This window comes from Metopolophium dirhodum, chromosome 4, assembly GCF_019925205.1.
Source record: "Metopolophium dirhodum isolate CAU chromosome 4, ASM1992520v1, whole genome shotgun sequence".
Lineage (NCBI taxonomy): Eukaryota > Metazoa > Arthropoda > Insecta > Hemiptera > Aphididae > Metopolophium > Metopolophium dirhodum.
Window position 1 is genome coordinate 30,342,527 of NC_083563.1, and position 24,829 is coordinate 30,367,355.

The following is a 24,829-nucleotide window of genomic DNA, read 5'->3' on the forward strand; positions in this document are numbered from 1 at the left end:
AATAAGAACGCTATGTTCTATAATAATAGCTATAAAAAGGATACGTATTTCTACAAACGCATATTCCTGATTATTATTTTTTAATAAGATATAGCCATGCATAGGTTAGGTATATGATGTTTCCTAGTGTTCCGTAAGTAGTTGGTACTAACTACCTACTAAGTTAAGTTTTAGAGAACGATTTATACATCGCATTTATTAGTGAATCGAATAGAAAACCTATTTCGCGTTTTATGATTGCTTCCATGGTGGATTCTCAGATTCTTGCCATCTCATTTAATTGTAAATATGTTTCAGTAATAAATAAATAACAATGATGTTTCTTTAATTATTTATCTAATACGAAAAAACTATAAAACAATTATAAGAAGATCTGTGAAAAATGATTACATATTGATATTTCTCTTAAATTACCATTCTAGTAAGTTTGTAGAAATATGATCTATAATAGGTACCTAGGTATACCATATTATAACGATAAATTATGTTATTCTTACGCCTAATTAGCATTGAATTATTTCAAAAAAATGTATAGTTAATTTGAATAATCGTGTATAGGAATATAACAAGTATAAATATCAATGGAGAAAACTGTTTATAATTTTATAAAAACATGTCACAAATGTACTTAGTCGGTAAATGTATACTATGTCTATATACATAATAAATATGTAGTTAAATGCCTTAGTTAAGTAGCTTAGATAGGTATATATTATATGCTCAAATTTTGTTTGTGATTAATACAAAAGTCAAGGCTAAAAAAATCCAAAACAAATGATCTTAAAATAAATATAAATTGTTTTCAGGTCTTACACACTTTTGTTTATAATAATAATAATAATAATAATAATAATAATAATAATAAAAAAAAAAATATAAAGTAAAAGTTATTTATTTTTTGTCGATTTACATGCTAAATTTTTCGTGTACTTGTAATTTCTATCGATGTCTGTCTTATTAATTGTAGTATCCTATAACAAATGTATAATTACTATTAATATAGTAATGAAGTAATAAATTAATAATATAATGTAATATATATGTAGTCTAATCTGGTTTTATGTATAATAAGATTTCTTATAATATTAAATCGAGGAAGTCGCTCAGCTGTAGGTAGGTAGTAGGTACCTATATCACCATATCCGGTTTCGAGTGTACTTTGTCATTCAGTAGAGTTCCACTGTAAATTTTAATGAATGTGTTACATTTGAATATGATGATGAAAAATTGTAAACGAAAAACGATTCTGTGCGATGATGGCGTGCCTCTACTTTTAAGAATATTTTATAATTTATTTATATTACATAAATTTATTTTTCTATTAATAATAGTACCTATATACGGTATGTTTAACCAATTTTTTCTAAGACATGGCACACATAATATTATTGTATTAATTATTAAAATATTATATTATATTGGTTAAATAAATAGGTAATTATTATTAGGTAACTTACAAATTAATAGCAGGCAAGGTAGTAGCTAGAACAAGTGTTTGGGATGGCTTAAAATTTTAAATCATATATTATTTTCATAATATAAAACAATTAACTTAAAAAAATGTACCTTTTTTTTTTTTTTTTTTTTTCCTGTTTGAACCGACGGCGTCGCGGGGACAGCTTTCGCATTACTTCCGCGAAAAAAAAAAAATGTACCTATATAATATTATAATAATACAATAGGGAGACGGAGTGGCCGAGCGGACTAAGGCGTTGGTTGCAACGCGCACCAACGCCGGTTCAAAACCTTGGTCGCGGGCGGCATTTTTCTTCTGGCAAGTCACGGTGTCAGAGAAGTCCCCCACCCGGGCATGACAGATACCTATACGGGTGCTCACTAAATAATCTGCCAAACTGTGTAAACGTGCTAAATTTATAAAATCTATACAGACCCGCATAATTTTTTTATTAGGTGTATTTAAGAATGAATATATTTAAAAACTTAGGGGGGCTTAAATAAAACTAGGAGGGGCTAAGCCCCCCTAGACCCCCCAAATTGCACCTATGCGGTCGGGACGTTACAAGTTTTTTGTAACGTGCTAACGCTACAGCTACCTACTTCCCCCAAACAAGCAGCTTGCTATCGCTATCGATATTTTTTTTTTTAAATGTAATGCGCTACTTTTACGCTACATTTTTTTTAAATATTCCAATTGAAAATTGGTAGTTTATAGTTTGTACTGATTTAATATTTGATCACTGGACAGGTTTTAACTATGCGAGTTAATCGTGTATTAAAAGCGAAAAATGCATTAATATACTCATATTATTATTATAATTTAAATACATAAATATAATAGTTATCAATTATTATCATACTATTTTAACTATCACCAAATAGGTTGAAGGTAGCGACAAAATAATTGAAACTTTCGTTACGCTAACCAAAAATTACTAGGGAACTATAAGGTATATTATCGGTACATTAATGTGTATTGTTACGTTAATCGCTAGGTACTACTAAAGCAGCGTTCTACTATATATGCAGCATCGCTACAACTAGCGCGCTACTGCCGACCACTGCAAAAAAACGCAACACAATTATTGCGCTCAACAAATCAGCACGATTGCGCCCGTTGTACCTTTTTGCCTAAAAAATAGCAACACGATTATGCTCCGTGAAATATAGACCTTGCCCTTCTAACGAATTTCCCATACACTATTTGAAAACACGGTCGGAGTGGTAAGCTCAAAGTTGAAGTTAAAAGTTCGATTGGTTTAACATTAGTACACATTTAGTGTACACTTTGTTAGTACACAGCTTACGAGTAAAACTATTAATACATTTTTATTTTAAACAATTATATTTGTCCAAATATATATATAAAATAACTCAATAGATTACGAAAACTACAAATTACAATAATACATTTAAATGTACATCAAATTTTATGTTATACCTAGGTATATATAGATAGGTATTAGAAAAATTAAAGATACCTTCGTTTATGAAAAAAATAATATGATAAATGTTTATAATGTCATGTATTAATATTTAATAGGTACAGTCGAACTTGGTTGACTCGAACTTTTAACTTAAAATTTGAGTTTAGCACTCCGACTGTATTTTAAATAGTGTATAAGTATTGGACAATTGTAATAAGGGCAAGACCTATATTTCACGGAGCGCAGTCGGGTTGCGTTTTTTGCATGCAAAAAGGTAGGACAGGCGCAATCGTGCTTCATCAATCGAGTTCGAATCACGGTTTCGGTGGATAATTTTTTTGCATTTTTTCATACTTTAGAGTTAAATTATACACTTACGTTCGCACCACGCGAGATTGCCTTCCTGATAATATACTGATCGCATAATCACAAGCAAATCCCACGTATACAACCCGCCGGTCGGGATGGCTATAAATTAAAATATAATATAATTTACACTTAAAAAGACATTGCTTCCACATCGTGTTACCCCCAAAAAGAGTTGAACAATCACAACAATCTAGCAATATCAAAGCATTGCCGTGTCAGCTAGTAAGTAGTATTATTATATAAATGCCACTAATTTATCGCTATTTTATCAAAAACGACGAAACGTAAGACGTAGACATTTCGCACTTCTTGAACAAGACTGCCACAAATCAAAATTTCTCGATTTTGAGTTATGGCAACTTTCGAGTAATGAAAATATAGCTCTCTAAAATGCTAAAACGGCACATTCAATATCATTTTTCATTTAGCCGCTAAAAAGATGTGTCAGTACCTATTGAATTATTAAATTTGTAGTTTATTTTCAAAGCAAGAGGGTATCACCTAACCTAACCATTTATTGTATGAATTAAAGAAATTGTCTTAACTAAAGCCGGGTTCACACTATACTGGGTCGTGTAAAATAATCTCGGTTACCAAAGTTACCAAATGATACCGCATATAGTTGAATATATTCAACTTTTGACCGTTTGGTTACATTTATGTGCGGATGAGGCCTGGTTCACACTTAATGTAACCACACGGTCAAAAGTTGATCAACCGACTAACAAACCGTCCCCGCTCAGAATCGTTTTTTCTTATATACAATGATATTATATCATTGAATACAAGTTTAATACAATCCATTATACATTGACCCACTTGTAAGTTGTAACCTACTACTGTACAGCAGAGCGAAATCCACTTACCTGCATTTTTTATATAACTATAGGTATAATAATTTAGTCATCTCAAATCTTTTGTTTTATACAAATAAAGTAAAATAGCTAAAAGGGGTAACTAGACTTAAATATCGGCTGAATAGATAAATATTTTGGGGAAAATGAACATAATTTTAGTTCAAAAAAATGTTTGGAGGAAAATGGAAACCAACCTTTTTTGGGGAGGAAAACAATAGTTCATATTTAGAAGAAAATGGCCCAACCAGTTGAGGCATATTCGTAAACAATAGAGATTCATTATCATAGGTAAAAATCTCCAAGGCTGGGCAAGTTAACGATTTGTTTAACGACTCGTTAAGTTAAGTTATTTTAAAATATTAAAGTTAAGTTAAGTTAAAAGTTACTCGTATTTTTTTTCGTTAACTCGTTAAGTTAAAAGTTAACTTTGAAAAAAAAAGTAACTTAACTTAGTGTAAAGTTAAAATTTGCTAATTTGTAAAAATAAAAATTTCCAGAAACATAATATGGTTTATTAAATAGTTTTTCTTTACGCACGAGAAAATTACTGGGGAAATCTAAAATGATACATCAAAGTAAAAACCCATTCAAACATTTGCATTATTCTTCGGACGAAAATTAACTTAATTTTGATACTTTTGAAATAAAATTAACTTAAAGTTAACACGTTATTTGAAAAAAAAGTAACGAGTTAATTAACTTAACGTTTTAACTTAATTTTAACTTTTAACTCGTTGATGCCCAGCCTTGAAAATCTCATACTTTAGAGGGGAGTACCTACCCAACAATGCAAGGTGATACTCTCCCGTCCATGGTTGAATTAATATACAGGTTATTACATATTGACTCGGTTTGTTATCATCAGAAACATACGGGCTGCGTAAAGGGATATCACAAATATAAATTTTTATTATCGAAAACACGCTGACAAAATTCAAAATTCCCGCGCATGTATACTTGATGATTATTAGCTCCCTTTACGCTGCCATTTTTGTTTTTATTATCAAATATTTGATCTAGAAGGGGTATAAATGCAATAACCTTGTATATTTCAACCATGCTCCCGTCCCTATTTGTGCTATTTAAAATATTTATAGAAAGTCTGTATTTATATAGGTAGAGTGGTTATAAAAATATTCCTTATAGTAGGTACCTAATTATGTATAATGTATTTATGTATATGATTTTACCTTTTGAACATAAGCGTTTGCGTAAAAGTTTCCAAATAGCACAATAAATGAAATCATGTAAATCACCAATAAATATTGCATCCATATGGGAAATTTGCATCCAGATTTAATTCCATGGATGCCCAAGAAAAGTGCAGTGGTAAATTGAATCTAAATATTAAAATGTATACGAGTTCATTAAATCATTATTTACCATATAAATTAAATTATATAAGTATTACACGTCTAACATTATTTAAATTTTATACAAACCAATTGAAGTATAGTTAAGTACTTTTTCCACCATAAATACTTTTCAATTTTAGGCCCGAAGGCACTGAGTGCATAGTACGAATACATAAGTACATGTATAAAACTGTTAACCATTGCAGGCAAAAACGTAGAGCCACTAGGCACCCATTTAACTCCAATCCACCACAAGGAGAACATAGTCGAATGATGATAGACATGTAAAAAAGTAAGCTGTTTATCCTTTTTCCGGAGAATAAAGAATATTGTATCACAAAACTCGAGGAGTTTTGAAAAGTAATACCACCAAACAGCTTTCAATAACTACAGTACAAAACATATAAAATGGCAATTAACTTATATTGAGTAAAAAATAATTTTATAATTTTATTTATTATTATCAAGGACCGGATATATATGCACAAAAATCCTCAAAATATGCTTCTAAAAATGCATTTATTTTTAAATATGCACTTAAAATTGAATCAAAAATATTTTATTTAAAATTATGTGGAAAAATAATTATTAATAAAGGTATAGAAAAGTTTTAAAAGTATAAAAAGTATTCGGTCGTCTTCACTAAGTTCTTTGCCATTTAACATTCTTTATCTTCATTCTATAAAATATTAGCCCACATTCGTAAAAAGTGAAAACTAAGAATTGAATTCATATTTTACCTTATTGCACTGAATGATCAGAAGTTGTTTAATGCAAACGAATTTATTTATATAATGTAATATATATGTATAATATATTTATATCACATATGACTAAATGAGTATTTCATCTCATCTTTGGCAGTGAAGACCGGTCGTAGTTTTATTGATATTATGTGGTTGTGAACGTGAAAATACGACAAAAAAACAAATATATGTGCCATAAATAATAATATGCACTATAAAACAACAAATATGAATTAAATATGTATTTAATAGGTAAAAACGTTGAAATATGCAAAATACAATTAGCTTTATTTTAATAAGAATGATCTTAATTGGGGACAATTCTCATCAGATTTCAAAAAGCTTATTTCAATACATATATGCATTTGCATATAAATCCGTAATTATCGTCTATGTAAGCAAAATAATCGAAACATAATAATAATATGTATTTTAATTTAGTAAAATCGTAATATATACATTTACATCCTATATATAGGTAGTCAGGAAGATATCAAACACAATTAAATTTTAAAGTTCATCAGAACAAAAAATGGGCAATAACCTACATTAAAATTTTAGTTGTTAAACTTATAAAACATACAAAAGTAAAAAATGTATAAAGTTAAATATTGAATTATATGTTTGTATTATTATTACATTAATAATATATAAAATATACCTAATACAGTAATACGTATACCACATATTTAAAAAAAAAATACCTAACTAGTATAAATTTAAAATGGTTTAACCTTCACGAATATATTAGTACAATGTTTGTATACCTACCTAGTTTATACAAGTTACTCATAACTAATTCAACTTTTGTTTTTAACGGGTATTAAATTATAATTTTTACCATAGTTATATCGATTATATCGGATTATGTATAATTTATATATATTAAAATCGTGAAAAAACTTTAATTATCTAATAGATATTATTTAAAATATAAATGGTAGGTAAATAAGCTAAATAATTATAAATATGTCTATTTTTCATAATTAATTACCCTCAATTCGTCTTTGTTGTTGATAAATGTTAGTGGTTGACAAACATAACTGTAGCGTAAACGACTAGATGCCACCAGTAACTGAAAAATCAAATGTTTAAGCTGTAATATATACCTAACACAATTTAAATATGGTAAAGCATACTTCTATAGCTATATATAAATTCAATAATGTCATAAGGATGTTGTATGGTATCAATATGGGAGTAAGTTTGAATGGTTTTCTATTTTTCATACATCTCGGACCCAAACCAACGATTATAAAATAAATGACTGTATAGATTACGGTTGGCGTTGGAGAATCAACCATCAACCAACCTTTCGTTCTATCGTCTGCAAGAAGAAAGAAAAGTTTACACATAGTGTCATATATTAATTAAAATAAAATAAAAATTGTAAAAATACTTTAGTTATACTTATACTACCTATCTACATTACTACATGATACATATCTACGCATTTTAATAGTATTTATTAGTTATAATACTATATACCATAAATAACGATTCTGCGCTTAAAATGTATTAATTTATTATGGATACCTGATACCTATATGTGGTATGTAGGTAATAGGTACCTATAGGTACCTTCCTTACTTACCTGAAACTGATAAAGACCACTGGTAAAATGCATTAATTTTGTCAGTTACTGACGAAGAAAAATTCATTTTTGATAAATTATATTTACTACACAAAACAAAAACAAAAATATTAATATATCAACGCCTTGAAATATTTTAATTTATAGTTACATTTTGGCTTTTCTATATAATGGTTTTTATATCTTCTATTTTAATGGATTTTAACGATTAAAAAATAATTGCATCAGTAAACATGAGTCAACTGATATGCGCTGTATCCATCACTAGTTCACATAGAGTACTGATCTGAGGAGAACTGTCGAATAACTATGGCATATAAAAGTAGCCAGTTTACTATCGGTATGATATTAATGTATAGGTCGGCATAACAAAACTGTATAATGCTGTTCGACCGTATACGATCATCTCTCATCCTCCCTCCAAATTTTTTTGGTGTACGATGTACCTATCACTCAATTTAAAATAAAATAGGCACATCTGTATAACTAATAAGTTGTTTTATAAATCAATAAACTACGGTCTTCGAATATAGACAAATGTATAAGAGTACCCAAATTATATCCACTATAGGTATATCTATGACACTATATAATAATTATAGTTATAGATATACCTATTTTCAATTAATTAATAAACCATTTGGTAACCAACTTTTCAACGAATTCAAATTTGTTGAAGATAATAATGAAAGATCTACTAAGAGTTCATTATTATTTGAAAAACACTTTTCCATACTTTCAATAACTGTAATTACTGACTATTCTGTTATACATTTAAATTGCAAATTGTCTCTCTATTATTGTACAATAGATTCATCGGCACCTTCATATTCAGCCATTTTCATTTTCCTAATTACCCTTATTACTTCAAAATTACTTTCAATTTGTTAATTAATAATTACTATAAGTGCAGTAACAGTATACAGTCATGCAGTGTAATAGACTTTCAGACACACAGTACAATTGAACAGCAGACTGTTAAGTGCAAAAAGCTAAAATGCTTAGGTAATGGTAATAACTAAATAGAAAAACGATATTATAGGTAGTTACCTTGTCCCACCCACACAAAAATGTCTGAACCAAAGATTCTTGTACTAATGACAACCGTAAAAAGGGGTGACTTCGGACAACACCATGTTTTTTTTAGTTACCTTATAATATTACACGTTTAATAAAAGTTGAAAACTGATACTCTACGTTAATATCTATTATAACCTCATAGAAAATAATATTTATTAATGACATAATGATGTATATGAATAGAAATATTTGATTGCGGTTTTCGGTTACCTATACCCGTTAACTTGTCTGTGTTAATTGGTAATTGCATTGATTTTATAATATACTATTATAAAACCAATGGTAATTGGTACCTATACGTTCAAATTGTTAAGTAACTAATTGATCTCATACTGTAGTGTTAAATCGTCTTAATTATTACCAAACGTGGGTGACTTCGGACAATCCCAATAAAGAGTGGGTAAAAGTAAAACACCAAAACTTGAATTTATTAAACGGCTCGCAGGATCACCTGTCATCCTCTAAAATGTCAGTTTATTTTTCATGTGTTAAAAATACTGATTTTAGGCCACCGTAGTCTATATTAAAACCATGAAAGTTATCAAATGTTGAGTACTGTTATTTTTCATTACCTATACTTTCATGTAGCATATGTTGTTCATTTATTTGTGTGTGGCAGACATATTAGCCACACTTTCAGAGTCTCTGTGACCAATTTACACATTGTTAGTGAAATAATTTATTGGATATTAGTTATCAATAGTCTCTTCTTACAGTATACAAAGCAGTATACGAGCGTAGTTTAAACCACATGGCTTTGTATGAAAGCATTTATATAGATATACCTTTACACAGAGGTATATCACATATATATTATATACATATATATTATGTATATCTACACAATTTACGACCCAACTATTCCATTCAATTGACTTGATTGTCACTTAATAGTTATACATGCCTACATATTAATATAAATATATAATATACCTATTGGAAATATGTAACGGTGTTTTTCGCTTAGTTTAGCATTTAATGCACCTATATAATGTGATTGATAAACAGCTAGAGTTATAGAAGTACGCTTGTGCTTCGCATGTCCTTACAATAATAATAATAATAATAATAATAATAGCCACTAAAATATCACATTCACGAGTCTATAGGTAACTACGTACAATGTATATAAATATGTATGTGTATAATTATATAGTCTATATAGGTAGCGGTTCTCAACCTTTTTATATTCGAGTACCACCTACACAGTTAGAAAATTGTCATGTAACACTTGATGTCTTGACCAAATACCGTTTTTTTTTTTGTTTATCAAAAATATATTCGTTATTTTACGCGCATATAATTTTATTTTACTACAAAATGATGATATATTATAAGCATTTAATGCAGGGGCGGCTCCAGAGCCATGGTTGGGAGCTCGGCTAAGTCAAAAATTACAGAAAACTTTCGATATTATAATATGTTTTTTTTTTTAACAATATACAATTTTCTAGAAATTTGAGCTTGCGGGGAGTGCCCTGATTTAATGCATAAAAATAAAATTAAATATGCACGATTATTAATTATACTATTTTAAGAAATAGCTTCTTGCGAAGAAAATCTATTAGACATTGACAATGTGATCAAATTAGCAGATGGTAGACAGTTGACACCGAGGCAAGCCGCTAGTAATAGACAATAATTCTGTCGCGGGCCCTCGAGGGTACCAGCGTTACCATTGCAAGACTGGTTGCAACAATAAACGTTATGCCTGCCGTGGGGCTGAAAAGTTGTGTAACAGTAAATGTCATGACAGTACAACTTGTACAAATTAATAAATAATAATACATTTTTCTATTTTTAAAAATACCTAGGTACAAGCCCGGATTAAGACTTTTCGAGGCCCAGGGGCCAAAGTTTTAAATGAGGCCCCTGTACGAAAAAAAAAATAATAGTGTATATATTATTTAATATTAGGTACCTGTTATAATAAATATACATAGGTATTATAGGTACATCGTACATAACAATAAATAATGAATCACTTAAATTTTCAATCACTTTATTTATAAATTATAATTTACAAGCTTTTTTCCTCGCTAAATAATCATCGATTTTTTTAGGTGATTTATGAAATGTTATAATGGACAAATCTGAGGCCCTTAAATACATTTCTAACTATCGAGGCTCGGGGGACCCCCCCCCCCTTAATCCGGGCTTGCCAAGGTACATCATGTTTCAAATTGTAGTATTTGAGATTCACGTGCATATCTGGTCTAGAACATTAATCACCTGTATATTTGGTAATTAACGTGATTCTCCACCTTATTTTCAAATGAGGTTTGCATTTTATCAGTACCGTAAGACTATTTATTCGGTGCACTGTTGAACAAATTGTCCTGAAACCGAGTGTAAAATGTAGGTGCTACCTATTTAAAATGTCCATAATTCGCTTTCAAATTAAAAAAGGTACATATAAAAATAAAAACCTGTGATTCACTTGCAGGTAATATTTTTAATTTTAAATTTAATAATAAGGTCGATTTACTCGAATATTAAATATAAAACAGTTAAATGGATTTTTTAGAACGTACAATTTGGTACGTTAAAAAGGTGGATTTATATAATAATTAAAACACAGGGTGTAGTATCCTCTTAAATCAAAATTGTATTATAATTTCTATATTATAATATTAATGCCTTATTATAATACATTTTTCATGTATACTATAATTTATAATATTATGCACTATGGTTATGGTAGATTGTATGTACCTACACGGCGCCATATAAAATCATGGCTAAATATATTTAAATATATTATTTAGCCATGTATAAAATAATATGTAATTATGCTGTATATAAGCCACATAGATAATAAAAGATATCTTCTATTATATTCTATTGTATTTAAAATCAATATATTAATTAATAATTATTATTTGTTAATTGTAATACTTTGAAAGCATTATGTATGATAATTTAGTGAATAATTAACACTTACATTTTTCATATATCTTTTTTGTAATGAGAAATTTAAAAATGACAATATTTAATAATATTAATAATTGTATTTGATAAAAAGAAAGTATTTAAATACATGCATACAAATAATTTAGAACATAGCAGTCATTATGCAATGAACAATTTTGAATATTATTCCTTAAATCATAATATATTTTCAATTTTCTATGGCTTTGGTGTACTAAAACGTTCGTTCATCGGCCTCTATAGGACATATAGCGCTCCCGGTGGTGACGACTATCTGTAGTAAAATGTTCAATCAAGTTTTCAAACAAGTGACGACACCAGCTTATCAATACACCTTGGGACCGTGATTACATTTTGCTGTTATCAAAATGTTATCACAAACTAATAAAAAAGTAAAAAAAAAACATTTAATATAAAATATTTTCATTTTGCAGTTTGCACCCCGCACATTTTTCGTTTAAATATTTGAATATTATAGTATTAACTATTGAAGTTTCAAATGTCTAAAGCTTTTGTAAATACAATTATTTTTCATGTTAGCTTAATATTAAACAATAGGTGTTGAAGTATCTTGACACAAATATTACATTGGTATAATAGATTGTGAAAAATGTCTAATAACGAGGAGAAAACTAATATGTCACAAGAAGAAGTTTTACATCAATTCGTTAATCGAATATTTAACAATGATCAATTTCGAGAAAAAATCATGATGCCAAATGTAATGGGACGGCCAGTAGTAAAATCGGTAGAAGAAAAAACTTTGGACTCAATAACCGAAAGTTGTGCATTTAAGTGCATTCTAAGCGGTGTAATGGGTAATACAAATAGATTTTTGTGTACCTTATTTTAAGTACAATGTATCAATAATAGGTCAATGTTTAAAATGTATCCTGTATTTAGTTATTCTTATTGTTATTTAAATTTTAACAAGAAAGATATTTATTAATTTGAGTTTTATAGGTTTTGCTCTTGGTGGAGCCATTGGTCTTTTTACTTCTAGTGTAAATCCACAAATAAAACCACCGGGTCAGCAAGAAACAGTTAAAGAAATTATACGTGAAATGAAAACTTCTTCTCTTGGTTACGCAAAAAACTTTGCTTTACTTGGAGCCGTCTTCTCAGGCATTGAATGCATTGTAGAAACGGTGAGTATTTAATAATGAAAAGCATGCCCTGTGTTTATTATTCAATGTATTCATTTTTAAACTCATTTTATAGTATAGAGGTCAATCCGACTGGAAAAACGGTACTTATGCAGGTGGAATAACTGGCGGATTAATAGGATTTAGAGGTAAAAATTTTAAATTATAGTTATGTACATATATAAATATAATATGATTAATGAAAATATTTTTATTTTAGCTGGAGCCAAAGCAGGTTTACTTGGTGCATTAGGTTTTGCTACATTTTCCACTGCAATTGATTATTATATGCGTAATTCATCATAAATATTGTTAAATAGTTTTAAGTAAAATTTATTTTATTGCTGTAAATAGAGTGTAAGTAGATTCTTTAATATTATTGTAGTAAAAATAAAACACAGAATTATTTTTTTTTGTACTGATTTTTATTTTATTATAAATTATAAAGTTATATTTACCAGTATAAGTTAGGGCTGGCGGTAATTCAAATTTTGATACCGGTATCCGGTATTTATTTACTACTTCGGTATCTACGGTATTACCGAAAATATTGTATGATTCGTACCTCGGTCATTATCAAAATACCATAACCTCAGTAAATTTATAGTACATAGTTTGATTTAGTGTTTAAAAGTTTTCAACCTAGGATTTGGCTATTATATTATGTCATTACGATTATATAAAAATAATAAATGTAGGTATATGGTATTTTTGGTAATTACCATGGCACGGTAATTACCAATTCACAGTATACTGGTATTCTTAAATAGCAAAAATACCTGATATTGGTATTTTTTAAAAACCGGTAAATACCGGTATCCTGAAAATATCGCCAGCCCTAGTATAGGTGTCCTATGACCTAACAGTTCAATACTCCTTTAAAATGTAATAATTTATAAAGATGGTACAATACATTCCGATTATGACTTCAACATTGTAAATCAACAAAACAGATATTGAAATTAAAGAGAATGAGTAAATATCAGTGGAAATAAAATAGAAAAAGTATTTTGTATAAATAAAAAAAATGTAAATTTATATATAAATACTCAATAAATGCATTTTCTGCTTATTACTTTCATTATTATTATTATTATTACACTGATTACCACACCTGTGACTGTACAGCAGAGTATTACCCACTTGCTCGCTTTTTTATTATTAATCATAATTTTTGTTTTTATTTACTTGTATGATTTATTACAACCTAATTATAACTTTTAATTTATTAACTTATTTCTCTGGTCTATCAAAAGTTGTTAAAATTAAATTCTATCATATTTCCAAAATAAAATTCAAACAATTTTTTTTTTTGTTTAAGTGTGGTTTATTAGAGTTTACAGTCCTTATAATAATGAGAAATAAAATAAATAATATTATACTATTAAACATTTACAACATTTAAAATAAAAATATAAAGTGTAAAAGTAAATTGTGTATCAAAATAATTAAATTATTTATTGTTATATAGGTATTATCATAATGTTGTGCTGTGATACTCCCTAAAAAAAATATAAATCATATTGGTCAATAAATTATAATACTTTTGAAAGAGCTGGCCCAATAGGCCATTTACAATAAATAAAGCATTATTTGAAGAGTTATATAAATAATCATATCCTTACCTTCTAGCTTGTTCTAACTTTGCTTTTTCAAATTTTACATCATTAAGCTGTCTTTTTAATGAGCTTATTTCTTTTTCAAAACCTGTTATTGTAGAGCGACACATGACCAATTCGTTTTTTGTTCTTTCCCTATAATATTTACAATTTTATAGGATACTACTAATAGTAATGAATTTATTTAAGGGGATTTGATACCGTGATTTTCTGTTTTTGTCTAACACACACACGCGACATAGGATTTTAGATGTGTTTTTGCCAAACATACCAATTGATCTAATGAAGCAATAAGAATTCTAAAAATAGATTTGAATTTGTCGTCAAGTCTACTTAAAATCGACTTTCCCACATTTTTGATTTTATGATTTTAACTTCTCCAAAAGTTTAAATACAAACATTTTTTTTTAATATGACATTTTTAGGAATTTGGGGGATAATATTAAATATGTGGGAAAGTCGATTTCAAGTAGACTTGACTTCAAATTCAAATCTGTTTTCAGAATTATTATCACTTCATTAAATCAATTGGTATGTTTGGAAAAAGATACATCTAAAATCCTATGTCGCGTGTGTGTTCGACAAAAACAGAAAATCACATGATGTTGGAATGTTTTTTAGGAATCTTCCATTGATAAAAATATTATTACAACCAGGGATTAAAAAACCAGTTTGTAAGTTTTAACCATCTGAAAAGTTAAAATGAATATTGGTTTCAACCAGTTATATTACTATCATTAAGGACTCAATTTTGGATATAGTGCAAATTATTTGTCGCTCTTGTCACTACTTTGGTGGCAAAAAAATTAAGATGGGTTTTATTGGATGATTACTAAACCAATACTCCTAAAACACACATTTTAAGCCCTGATTACAATAAATTTTTTTTTTATACATACAAATATTCTCCAAGATTTTTTGATTTTTGTTCACTATCTTCTAGCCTTTCTTTTAAATCATTTTTGGAAATGGTTAATTTCATACATTCTTGCCTAGAATCACTCAATACTGCTTCTATTGTGGTTATTTTTGACCGTTCTCTTTCTAGCTGTGTGTTCACCATAGTTAGTTCATCTGCTAGTCGTAAACGTTCTTCTTCAGCTTTGTGCTGTAAATTTTCAACATGGCCTAAACGTTCATTCAAATTAAACTTAGCTGAATCTACACTTGAACATATTTCTCTGCAAGCCTGTAAGTCTTGTTCCAATTTAGAAATGCGGTCGTTTCCAGAAGACAATTGAGATTCTAATGATACTATTTGATGAGTCAGGTTAGATATCTATAGACAAAAAAAATAAATTTGTACAATTATAATCAACTGTTGGTAGTTTAATTTCGAATTGTAGTCGGTATTTTACTTGTGATTCATAACTGGATATAAGATCTTCTTTGTCCACAAGTTTACGTTCCAAATCAGACATTCTATGTTCCTTTTCTCTGAGAAGGGTTTTGGTAGATTTGGCTTCACTTTCGAGGCTGTAGTTATTACTTTCTAACTGAGTGGCCTCACAATTTAATGTTTTAAATTGTTCTAATATTTCATCCCTTTCAGATTCTTTCACTTCAAGTATCTCTTCCACTCGTCTTATTTCTAATACGTATACTTGTAACTGCATTTTTAAATCTTCAGCTTGTTTTTTAGATGCTTCTAATTCGGCACGCAAGACTTTATTATCTTGAACTACCATATCTAAATCATTTTGAAGTCTCCTAAAAAGACAAATCTTATTATTCAAGAGTAATAAAAACAAATAGTAAAATAATGTATATAAATGCTTTTAACACAAAAGCAAGGATATTATTTAATAATTTCATACATATTATTATTTATTTTGATTTATGTTGGTCAAATAAGGTAAATACTAAAAATTGGTATAAAATCTAATATTTTGTATACTTACTTCTTTTCTTTTTGCTGGCTACCAGAGTTACTTTCAATTAATTTATACTCTGCTTTAATATTAGAAAGTTCTAGTTTTAAACTATCACACATCTTTTCAGTTTCTGATTGTGAACTTAAAGCGTTACTGTTGAATACAATACACAATTACTTAGTGAACACAATAATATATTTGAGTAAAAATTAAAAGCTATTTTTACCCAATTTTTTTAGCAGCATCCGTTAGTTTTGAATGTAACATTTGAATTTGTTTTTCTTTATCAGTAACTAATGAATCTAGATGGAGAATACGCTTGGTTTTTTTTTCCAATTCATTCTTAAATTAAAACATTTAAACTTATAAAATGTATGTCATGTAGTTGTTAAAATCCCATGAAATAGTTAAAAATAAATACCTAATACATGAACCTTTTATAAATAGTTTGATCATGAATCACACTTTATTTGTTGATAGAGAAACCATTATAGTTAAATATAATATTTTTAAATATTGTTTTTTATAAATTGAAATGATATTATACTAACCGTTAGAGTATCACGTTGATGGTCAATAGCCATTGTGTTATTGTGAGATTTATGTCGTTCTTGTTGTTCATCAATTAATTGATCATTAAGTTTATTGTTTATGAGTTTTAATTCTTCTATTCGAACCTGTGCACGTTCTAATTGTTCTTCAGTAGCACTTTGAGCAAACTGTGTGGATTGCAGAGTCCGTTCAAGACGATCTTGACAACATCTAGTTATCAGTTAAATTAGTATACTTTAACGGATTGGGGAATTTACAGGAGGGGTCCAGGGGTACTAATATTTTGAAAAATTTTATCAAGTATAGGAATTGATAAAATAAATATATGATGTAAATCTCAAGTGTCTACAGTTATTTGTTTTTGAATTACAACAAAATAAGTTAAGAAAATAACTTCAAACGATCTTATAAATTTAATTTGACTTTCTTATAGACATTTTTTTTTTTTTGATAAAGGTAGATAATTTTATAAGGAATCTTGTATTACATTTTTAAATATTAGATTTAAAAAGACAATTTTTAGGAATTTCTAACTCAAAATAATTTGCACATTTTTGTGATTTGTAAGCCGTTTGTCAAAATTTGAACCTTAATGCTTATAAAAAAAATTGTAACTGGATTTTTAATATTTTTCAAATGACTTTGTAACAATATATTTAGAGCCTTATATTACATTTTCAACCTTTTTTATCCAATAAATAAAATTTTATTGACATTAAAAAAAAAAAAACTAAAAAAATTGGAAACTGAAAATGTCCGTAAACAGTTCAAAACAAATCATTATTTTTTGAAAAAATTATCGTGTATAGAAAATGCTAATGTCAACAATCAGTAAAAATTTACTTTTGATCATCCATCATGGCAGTAAGTCTTTTTAACTCTGCTTTTAAATGAGAAATTTCTCTATGATATTTCTCTGATTCTCGTTGTTTATTGGCACTTTCCCAAGTAAGTGAACGTTGTTTTTCAATTAACTGGTGTTTTTCATCTTCCAATTGTTTAACATATTCCCTTTCATTGTATTCATTATTTTTTACAGATTCTCTAGTTTTCTATAAAAAAAAACTTAATTACCGAACATCAATAACATTAATGGTTTATGTTACTGACCCTAAGTTGAGAATTTAAGAATTCAACTTCTTTTTTTAAACCAATTATTTCTTCAGCTAACTCGTCTTTGTCTCTTTTGAGCTTTAAAATGTTTTGTCTGTCTGATCGTTCATACACTTCTCTTTTCATTTCTTCTATTTTTCTTTTAAAATCTAAAATCTAGAAAAATAAATGTCAATATATTATGTATAAAAGGTGTGATAAATAATTTCTTAGATTACTTCTGCATTGTGTTGTTTCTTTAAGCAGTTGATTTCATATAAGTATTCATCTCGTTCTGCTCGTAGTTTACTCACTGCTATTTCTAAATCACTTGACCTCTTTTCATGTCTTAATGGATCAAGTTGAGATTTCATTAATTTTTCTAATTTTCTCTCATAATCTCTTCGTTCTGCATCAAAGGTTCGTTTGAGTTCATCTACAGACACATTGGAACATGTACAACATTTATTTTCTTGCCATGACTTAGTTTTGTAATTTTTTTCTGATTCTAAGATAAAAAAAATAATAATATATAAATATATATTTATTATAATATTAATGTATAGTAAGTATAACTAAGTAATATACTTGATTTTTGTATATTTTGTTCAAGCTGTGATATTTTTTGTAACTGTAAATGCTTTTCCTCAGATATTTTTTCTATTTCTGACATTAACTCAGTTTCTGTATTTAAAAAAAAGTGAATCAATAAATTGCATTTCACTAATCATTACTACAATACATTTTAATTTAAAACTAACCTATATTTTTGGAGAAGTTTATTTTTTCTAAAAGCTGTTTTTGATCATTCAGAGCCTTTTTAAGTTTATTTTCATAATCACATATTTCAGATTCCAGAGACTGATTTTTTGTTTTTAGTTCTAACAAACGCGTATTGTTTTCCAATATAACACTCATGTCCTACAAATAAAAATAAAAATTAGCCCTATCAAGTACTTAAAACTATATTCAACAAAGTAAATTTAATCACCTTATCACAATTACAATGGTTGTTGATATACTCATTAAGGGAACGTTGAAGAGATTTTTTTTCTTCAGTTACTCTGGTTAAATGAAACATTGCTTCACTATGATTTGCCAATACCTCTATATAAACAAAAAAAAACAAAACATAGATTATAATATAAACCACCAATGTACGTTATAAAATCATTAGTTTAACTTATGGCTTGGCATTTTGCGGATTATAGAAGGCTAAATTGGACTGTCAAAATATCATACTATAATATAATAATCGACATAATATATAGTTAATCTTTTTTGAGATTGATTTTATTCTTATTAAAAGATTGAAAGTTTTAATGTGATGCTTTTATAATATTTTAGTTAAAAATAATACATTATCATTTATAGATTTTACGAGTAGTTTATTTTTTAAAACCAGCTATTGAGAACAAATTTTCTCTGAAGCTCAATAAAATATTTTAAATGTATCTCACTAGAAGTTACTATCTGACCATTGGTTTAACCTGAACAGTGATCAAATGATATAGGTATACCTACCAAGTAGAAAGTGATATTACTTTTAATTTACTTTAAATAATTTGAGAAAAAAGTTGTTTTTGTGTACTATATTCAGAATTAATATTCTATTATATTTATAATGGTGTATCCAGAAAATTTGGTATTTTATAAAAAAAATATCAGTTATTGGAATAATTATTTTAGTTTGGAAAGCAATTCACAGAAGTGCTAATGGAAGTTTCTTTGTGTAAAGTAACTTGGTCCTAAAATAAATTGATTTTTAATTTATTACCATCCAATTGTCTTCGAAGTACTTCGTTATCAGCTCTCATATCGATAAAAGTATCAGATTCTGCATCATTTTTTATCATTTGACTTTGTTGTTTAGGTGAATATTTACTGGACTAATACATGCATAACATATATTATTTATATATTATGTTTATATTTGTTTTTAATTGTGTTATTAACATGACTATTTTTACCTGACATTTTGTATGCTTGATATTTTTTTTTAAGTGTACAGTTTCTCTATATAATTCTTTTACTCTTTTCTTTAAAATATCATTTTCCTTATGTATAGTTTCTTTATTTTCTTCTCCATTTTTATAATTATCTGAGTGATCAATTTGTATTAAAGGCCTAAGCGACTTAAATTCTTTACCTGAAATAGTAATAAATATTGGTAGATAAATATAATGCAATAAAATAGATAATATTGAATGGCTACAAGCCTACAAATTATTAAAGTATAATAAATACTTTTAGTTTCAAGTTGTGGTATCAGAAAAAGATTTCCCAACTCTAAAAGTTTTGCATTTTTTATAATTGCTTCATCTTCCAAATGTTCAACTTTTTTATTAAGTTTTTCATTTTCTTGTTTCCATTCTTTTTTTTCACTTTCCAAGATACCAATTTTATTTTCAAGTACTGAAAATAAAAAAATAGTTTTAATGATTGAATACTTAATAAATAATAAGGTTTTTTGAATGTCAGTCATATATTTTGTTGTCCATGTCATTCCATATAAACTATAGTAAAATTGTTAAAACTAAGGAAACATTAATCATTTCAGTATTTACTAATTAGAAAATATACCATCTATTTTTTAAAAATAATTTTATTTAATTAAAAACTATATTATACCTACTTAGTTTAAGTACCAATATTTAAAATAACTATTATATTAATATTATGAATTGTCATTGTCATGCAAAAAGTTATCATGTGAAAATTGGGCAAAGAAATATGATTGAATGAAAAAGACAACAAACAACATAGATGTTACACTCAAGTAGTTTTCAAATAAAATTTAAAACTAAATTAAAAAACAGAATAGTGCTTACTCTTAACATATTCAAGTTCTTTCTTTAATTTTGATTGCAATTCGTTATGCTCTTGAATAAGTGAACAATTATCTCGTAAATACGGTGCTGATTTTGCTTCTAAATTTCGAGCAACCTCAAGTGTGTTTTGAGCTATATTTTTGTACTGTTTTAAACTGTTGGTTGTATGTAATAAGTCTCCAATTAGCTGACTAACAAGACCAATAGAATCGAGTGGCATATATTGTCGATATCCAAGAGCATCCAATTGATATCTTATTGATTCAAAACGTTCATTTTGTTCAGGTTGATTCATTTTAAAATCAACTTTTATATTAAATTCAATTACAATCACAAAATAGTTTATCTGGATATTTTTTATTCATTTATTAAGTTATAAATATTGTAAAACATTATAATAATAGATTTCTATTATCTTCCAAAATTGAATATCCAAAATAGGTAGGTATGTCTTGTAAAAATTAAAATATAGTAATTTATAAATTATTAAATGACCTTTTGTAGATTTATATTGATTTTAAAACTGTTCATTTTGTTTACTGATGTAGTGCTCTTCAGCATTGTTGAATTGTTTTCCGTGATAATGCAGTCCGACTGTCGGGACTCGGAGATCTTAAATCAGACTTCTATGCCACTATTACACTATGGAAAATAGTGGATAGAAATTCAAAATCTGTCTTAAATCGTGGTCGGATCGGACGGGACATTATAAACCTCATCCACACTCCACAGTTATTTAATTTAATCTGTGCCTCATCGACCTAATCTATTTATCTATGTGTAAGTTTAAAATATATTTTTGTTGATAACAAAATGTAAGAAAATAACGACTATTTTAATATTGATAAAACGTTGAGATAAGACAATTTAAAATTTTAAAAAAGCGGGCAAGTGGGTAACGTTCTGTTGTACATTTGGGTGTTTAGAGTGTCACTGTAATGATTAATGAATGTGTTAAATTAGAATTCTATAATCATTGTACACGAAAAACGATTCTATATAAGCGAAGACGGGCTGTCAGCCTATAATATTACTAAGTAAATTGTAAGATATTATATTATTGTGATTCAAGTAATTTATCTTACTATTAAGCATTAGTATACTTAAGTAGATTAAATTAAATATTGCCAAATAAATTACATTTGAAAATATCGTTGTGTGTTTGTATTTTGTTTTGGGTTCCTTCGCAGGTTTTCTCAGTGGGGCCCAGTATTCATATGTATTATATATAGTATTCACTATTCATATATATATATGAAATGAAATAAATAAATGTAATAAAAATTTACTACTACAAAAGTCTCAAGTATCCACGAATAATATTTTAAATTACAACAAAATACCTAAAATCATTATTCTTGATTTTAATATGTAGTTTTGTCCACATTTTAACTTAAAGTGACTGTAATAATAACTTAGTTTATATAATATTTAGATTTTTTGGTTACATTTATGAAAATCCTTGTTTTAAATTTTCTATGCTTGGATATATAAATTGAACATTTTATAATTTTTTGACTACAAAATAATTTGAAAATTTTTGAGATTTGATACATTTTGTCAAAATTTGAACTTAAAGTATTCATAAAAAAAATCGTGCTTATGGATCTTTAATATTAAAACGGTTAAATAAAAGACAACAGAACCGTGCAAATCAATTTTCAGACGTGGAATCGGTTTGTCCAGAAGATTATTATAGAATAACAATAGCAATTCCTTATATTGATTCATTTATAAGTAATTTAAAGGAACGATTTCTTGTGCATAAAAATATTTTTGAAGGTCAGTATATTATTTAATTTATAATTATTATACGAAAATGTGAAAAATGATATTATTAATTATTTGGTATCTTATTCAATATTCTTTTCAGATTCCGTAGCACCAACAGCTGCCTTTGCTCGCTCTGTGTCTTAGGTCACCGTCGCCGTCGTCACGCATCAGTCGTCTTCAGCACATGCACATCGTCGATGCGCACAACATCGCGCACTAACCACTCGCCGTCAAATCGTCTCATCGCTCCCGTGGCCGTCGCGGTCGGGACTTCGCCCGCCGTCATGATGGTCGTCACCCGCGAGCAAGCGCGTTGGCGATTGCACTCGTCCGCCTGCGGGATGTGCCGCGAGAACGTATAGAGGTGACCAGTAGCCTTATTATTGCTTTATGCAAGCACCTCGCCATCACGTACCACTCCTCCTGCTTATTGTGTCTTGTCTAGTGTTTTTTTTTCCCCCCCATTAGGCCACTTTGTGCCGTTTATTATATTTCAAAAATTATAAAAAAATGATAAAAAAAATAACTTAAATAATAAAATAAAAAAAATGATAAAAATGTAAAAAAAAAAGGCCACTTTGAGCCGTTTATATATTAAAAATTGTTCAAGATTAGGCCACTTATTTGAGCTGTCAAACTATTTACACTTTAGATTGTACTTCAGACTATAATAGATATATTGCAAAATTACATTTGTTATTTGTTGAATACACTATAAAATTGACTATACTAAAACAAAATATTGTTTCTTTTTTAAGAATAAATATCTCATGGAATTATTGAACTATTCCAAGTTCTAACTGCAGATAATAGATAAACGATGACAGGTAGGTAAAAATAAATTTCAATATAGATCTCTCAATGGGCTCCGACTAAATACAATTTCGTTTCAGAAATCACCCTTGTCCCTTAGAATTGAAGATTGAATCATTTTTTTACTATAAAACTTGTAAGCATACACAAAATAAAACACACACCATTGTAAAATCAATGTACATCTATTGTTTCACTCGGAATCTAAAATACTTAACGTGAAAGTATAAAATGAGCACTGCAGTTCTGCAGTATATATAATACGAATCAAATCCTTGTTCAAATATTATAGTTTAATATATTATAACAACGCGTATATATCATTAATAATGGTCTTGGAAAAATAAACGGGACCGAAATCCTAACGATTGTTGATTAGAACAAACGACTTCGTAACAACCATACTCGCGTCGCTGTGTACCCGTCGTCTGGGAAATGCTTGCATTTTTCGAGTAAACTGATTTTGTATCGAACTTCGAGTTCACTTGCAATTTAACGTCCGACCTGAATAGACCAAAAATCAAAATGGCCATCACTAGCGACTTCGTGGAAGAGATTGTGATGATTCATGTTGTAGAACGCGTCGAAACATGGGTCATGGCAATAGAAGACGAAGAGTTCCAACCGGAAGTAAAATGTTTAGAGCGAACACTCGACGATGAAGAGCAGGAGGTTCTACATGCTATTAAATGGTTATTTGAGGAAAATGATGCTGTCGCCGAATGCATTGGTGACGATAGCATGCTGGTTGACAATCAAAAGGCGGACACAATTCCGTCTGATGAAGAAGAGGAAATGACTACATTGAAATGGGAAATAGAACCGGGAACAACCACTGCAGCAGTTAAGATAAAGACACGTAGTAGGACAAGGCGGTTTATCGCCGCCACGTGGAAGAGCGTAAAGCGCCTGCTGCTGTGTGGTTGTTGCCGGAAAGCTTGAAGCCGGCAGTGTAGTCATCCCCTCCCCCCAGACGAAGACACCAAGACAAGACGGCGGCGACGGGGGAATGGTACGTGAAAGAGCACTTTATGGTGTCCGGCGGTAAGTCACCCTATACGTTTTCCGGCCACCCGCAGAAAGACGAGATCGCAGTTGCCAGCGTCGCGCGCTCGCGGTTGCCGACACGCGAGACCATCAAGACGACTCGGCGTGGACTCGGCTGCTTCGGTCACACCAGGAGCGGTGGACGACGACGACGGCGGTGGCTAGCTGTACCGGCGCGGGCAACGATATCGCCCCGACGGTACCACGACGATGGCAGAGCGCATGAAGACGACTCGCAAAGGCGGCGGCGGCGGAGACTGCAAAAC

The 24,829-nt window shown here is 28.8% G+C and overlaps 3 protein-coding genes across 4 annotated transcripts; 1 reads left to right on the forward strand and 2 right to left on the reverse strand.

The window, feature by feature from the left end:
• Positions 1 to 401: 401 nt before the first annotated feature.
• LOC132943050 (elongation of very long chain fatty acids protein 4-like) lies at positions 402 to 8,137 on the reverse strand. Of its 2 annotated transcripts, none has more exons than XM_061011831.1 (7): positions 7,958 to 8,137; positions 7,807 to 7,892; positions 7,352 to 7,539; positions 7,207 to 7,287; positions 5,554 to 5,853; positions 5,302 to 5,451; positions 402 to 971 (listed from the first exon to the last, which is right to left on the reverse strand). In XM_061011831.1, exons 2-7 carry the CDS (start codon positions 7,871 to 7,873, stop codon positions 888 to 890), a joined length of 870 nt encoding a protein of 289 aa, XP_060867814.1. In that variant the 5' UTR covers positions 7,874 to 7,892; positions 7,958 to 8,137; the 3' UTR covers positions 402 to 887. The 2 variants fall into 2 exon arrangements, with proteins under 2 accessions (XP_060867814.1, XP_060867815.1); XM_061011832.1 differs by lacking the exon at positions 402 to 971 and adding an exon at positions 987 to 1,180.
• A 4,066-nt stretch (positions 8,138 to 12,203) lies between these two features.
• LOC132943277 (mitochondrial import inner membrane translocase subunit Tim22) lies at positions 12,204 to 13,376 on the forward strand. The gene is made up of 4 exons (XM_061012198.1): positions 12,204 to 12,635; positions 12,781 to 12,965; positions 13,039 to 13,111; positions 13,183 to 13,376. Exons 1-4 carry the CDS (start codon positions 12,428 to 12,430, stop codon positions 13,266 to 13,268), a joined length of 552 nt encoding a protein of 183 aa, XP_060868181.1. The 5' UTR covers positions 12,204 to 12,427; the 3' UTR covers positions 13,269 to 13,376.
• Positions 13,377 to 14,253: 877 nt separating this feature from the next.
• LOC132943276 (centrosomal protein of 135 kDa-like) lies at positions 14,254 to 21,685 on the reverse strand. Its single transcript, XM_061012196.1, has 17 exons — positions 20,931 to 21,685; positions 20,347 to 20,514; positions 20,070 to 20,248; positions 19,877 to 19,988; positions 19,091 to 19,206; positions 18,861 to 19,020; positions 18,688 to 18,783; positions 18,339 to 18,607; positions 18,118 to 18,276; positions 17,851 to 18,059; positions 17,007 to 17,217; positions 16,682 to 16,797; positions 16,483 to 16,608; positions 15,940 to 16,291; positions 15,481 to 15,860; positions 14,588 to 14,716; positions 14,254 to 14,464 (listed from the first exon to the last, which is right to left on the reverse strand). The coding sequence occupies exons 1-17, from the start codon at positions 21,223 to 21,225 to the stop codon at positions 14,440 to 14,442; spliced, it is 3,102 nt and encodes a 1,033-aa protein (XP_060868179.1). The 5' UTR covers positions 21,226 to 21,685; the 3' UTR covers positions 14,254 to 14,439.
• Between the last annotated feature and the right edge of the window lie 3,144 nt (positions 21,686 to 24,829).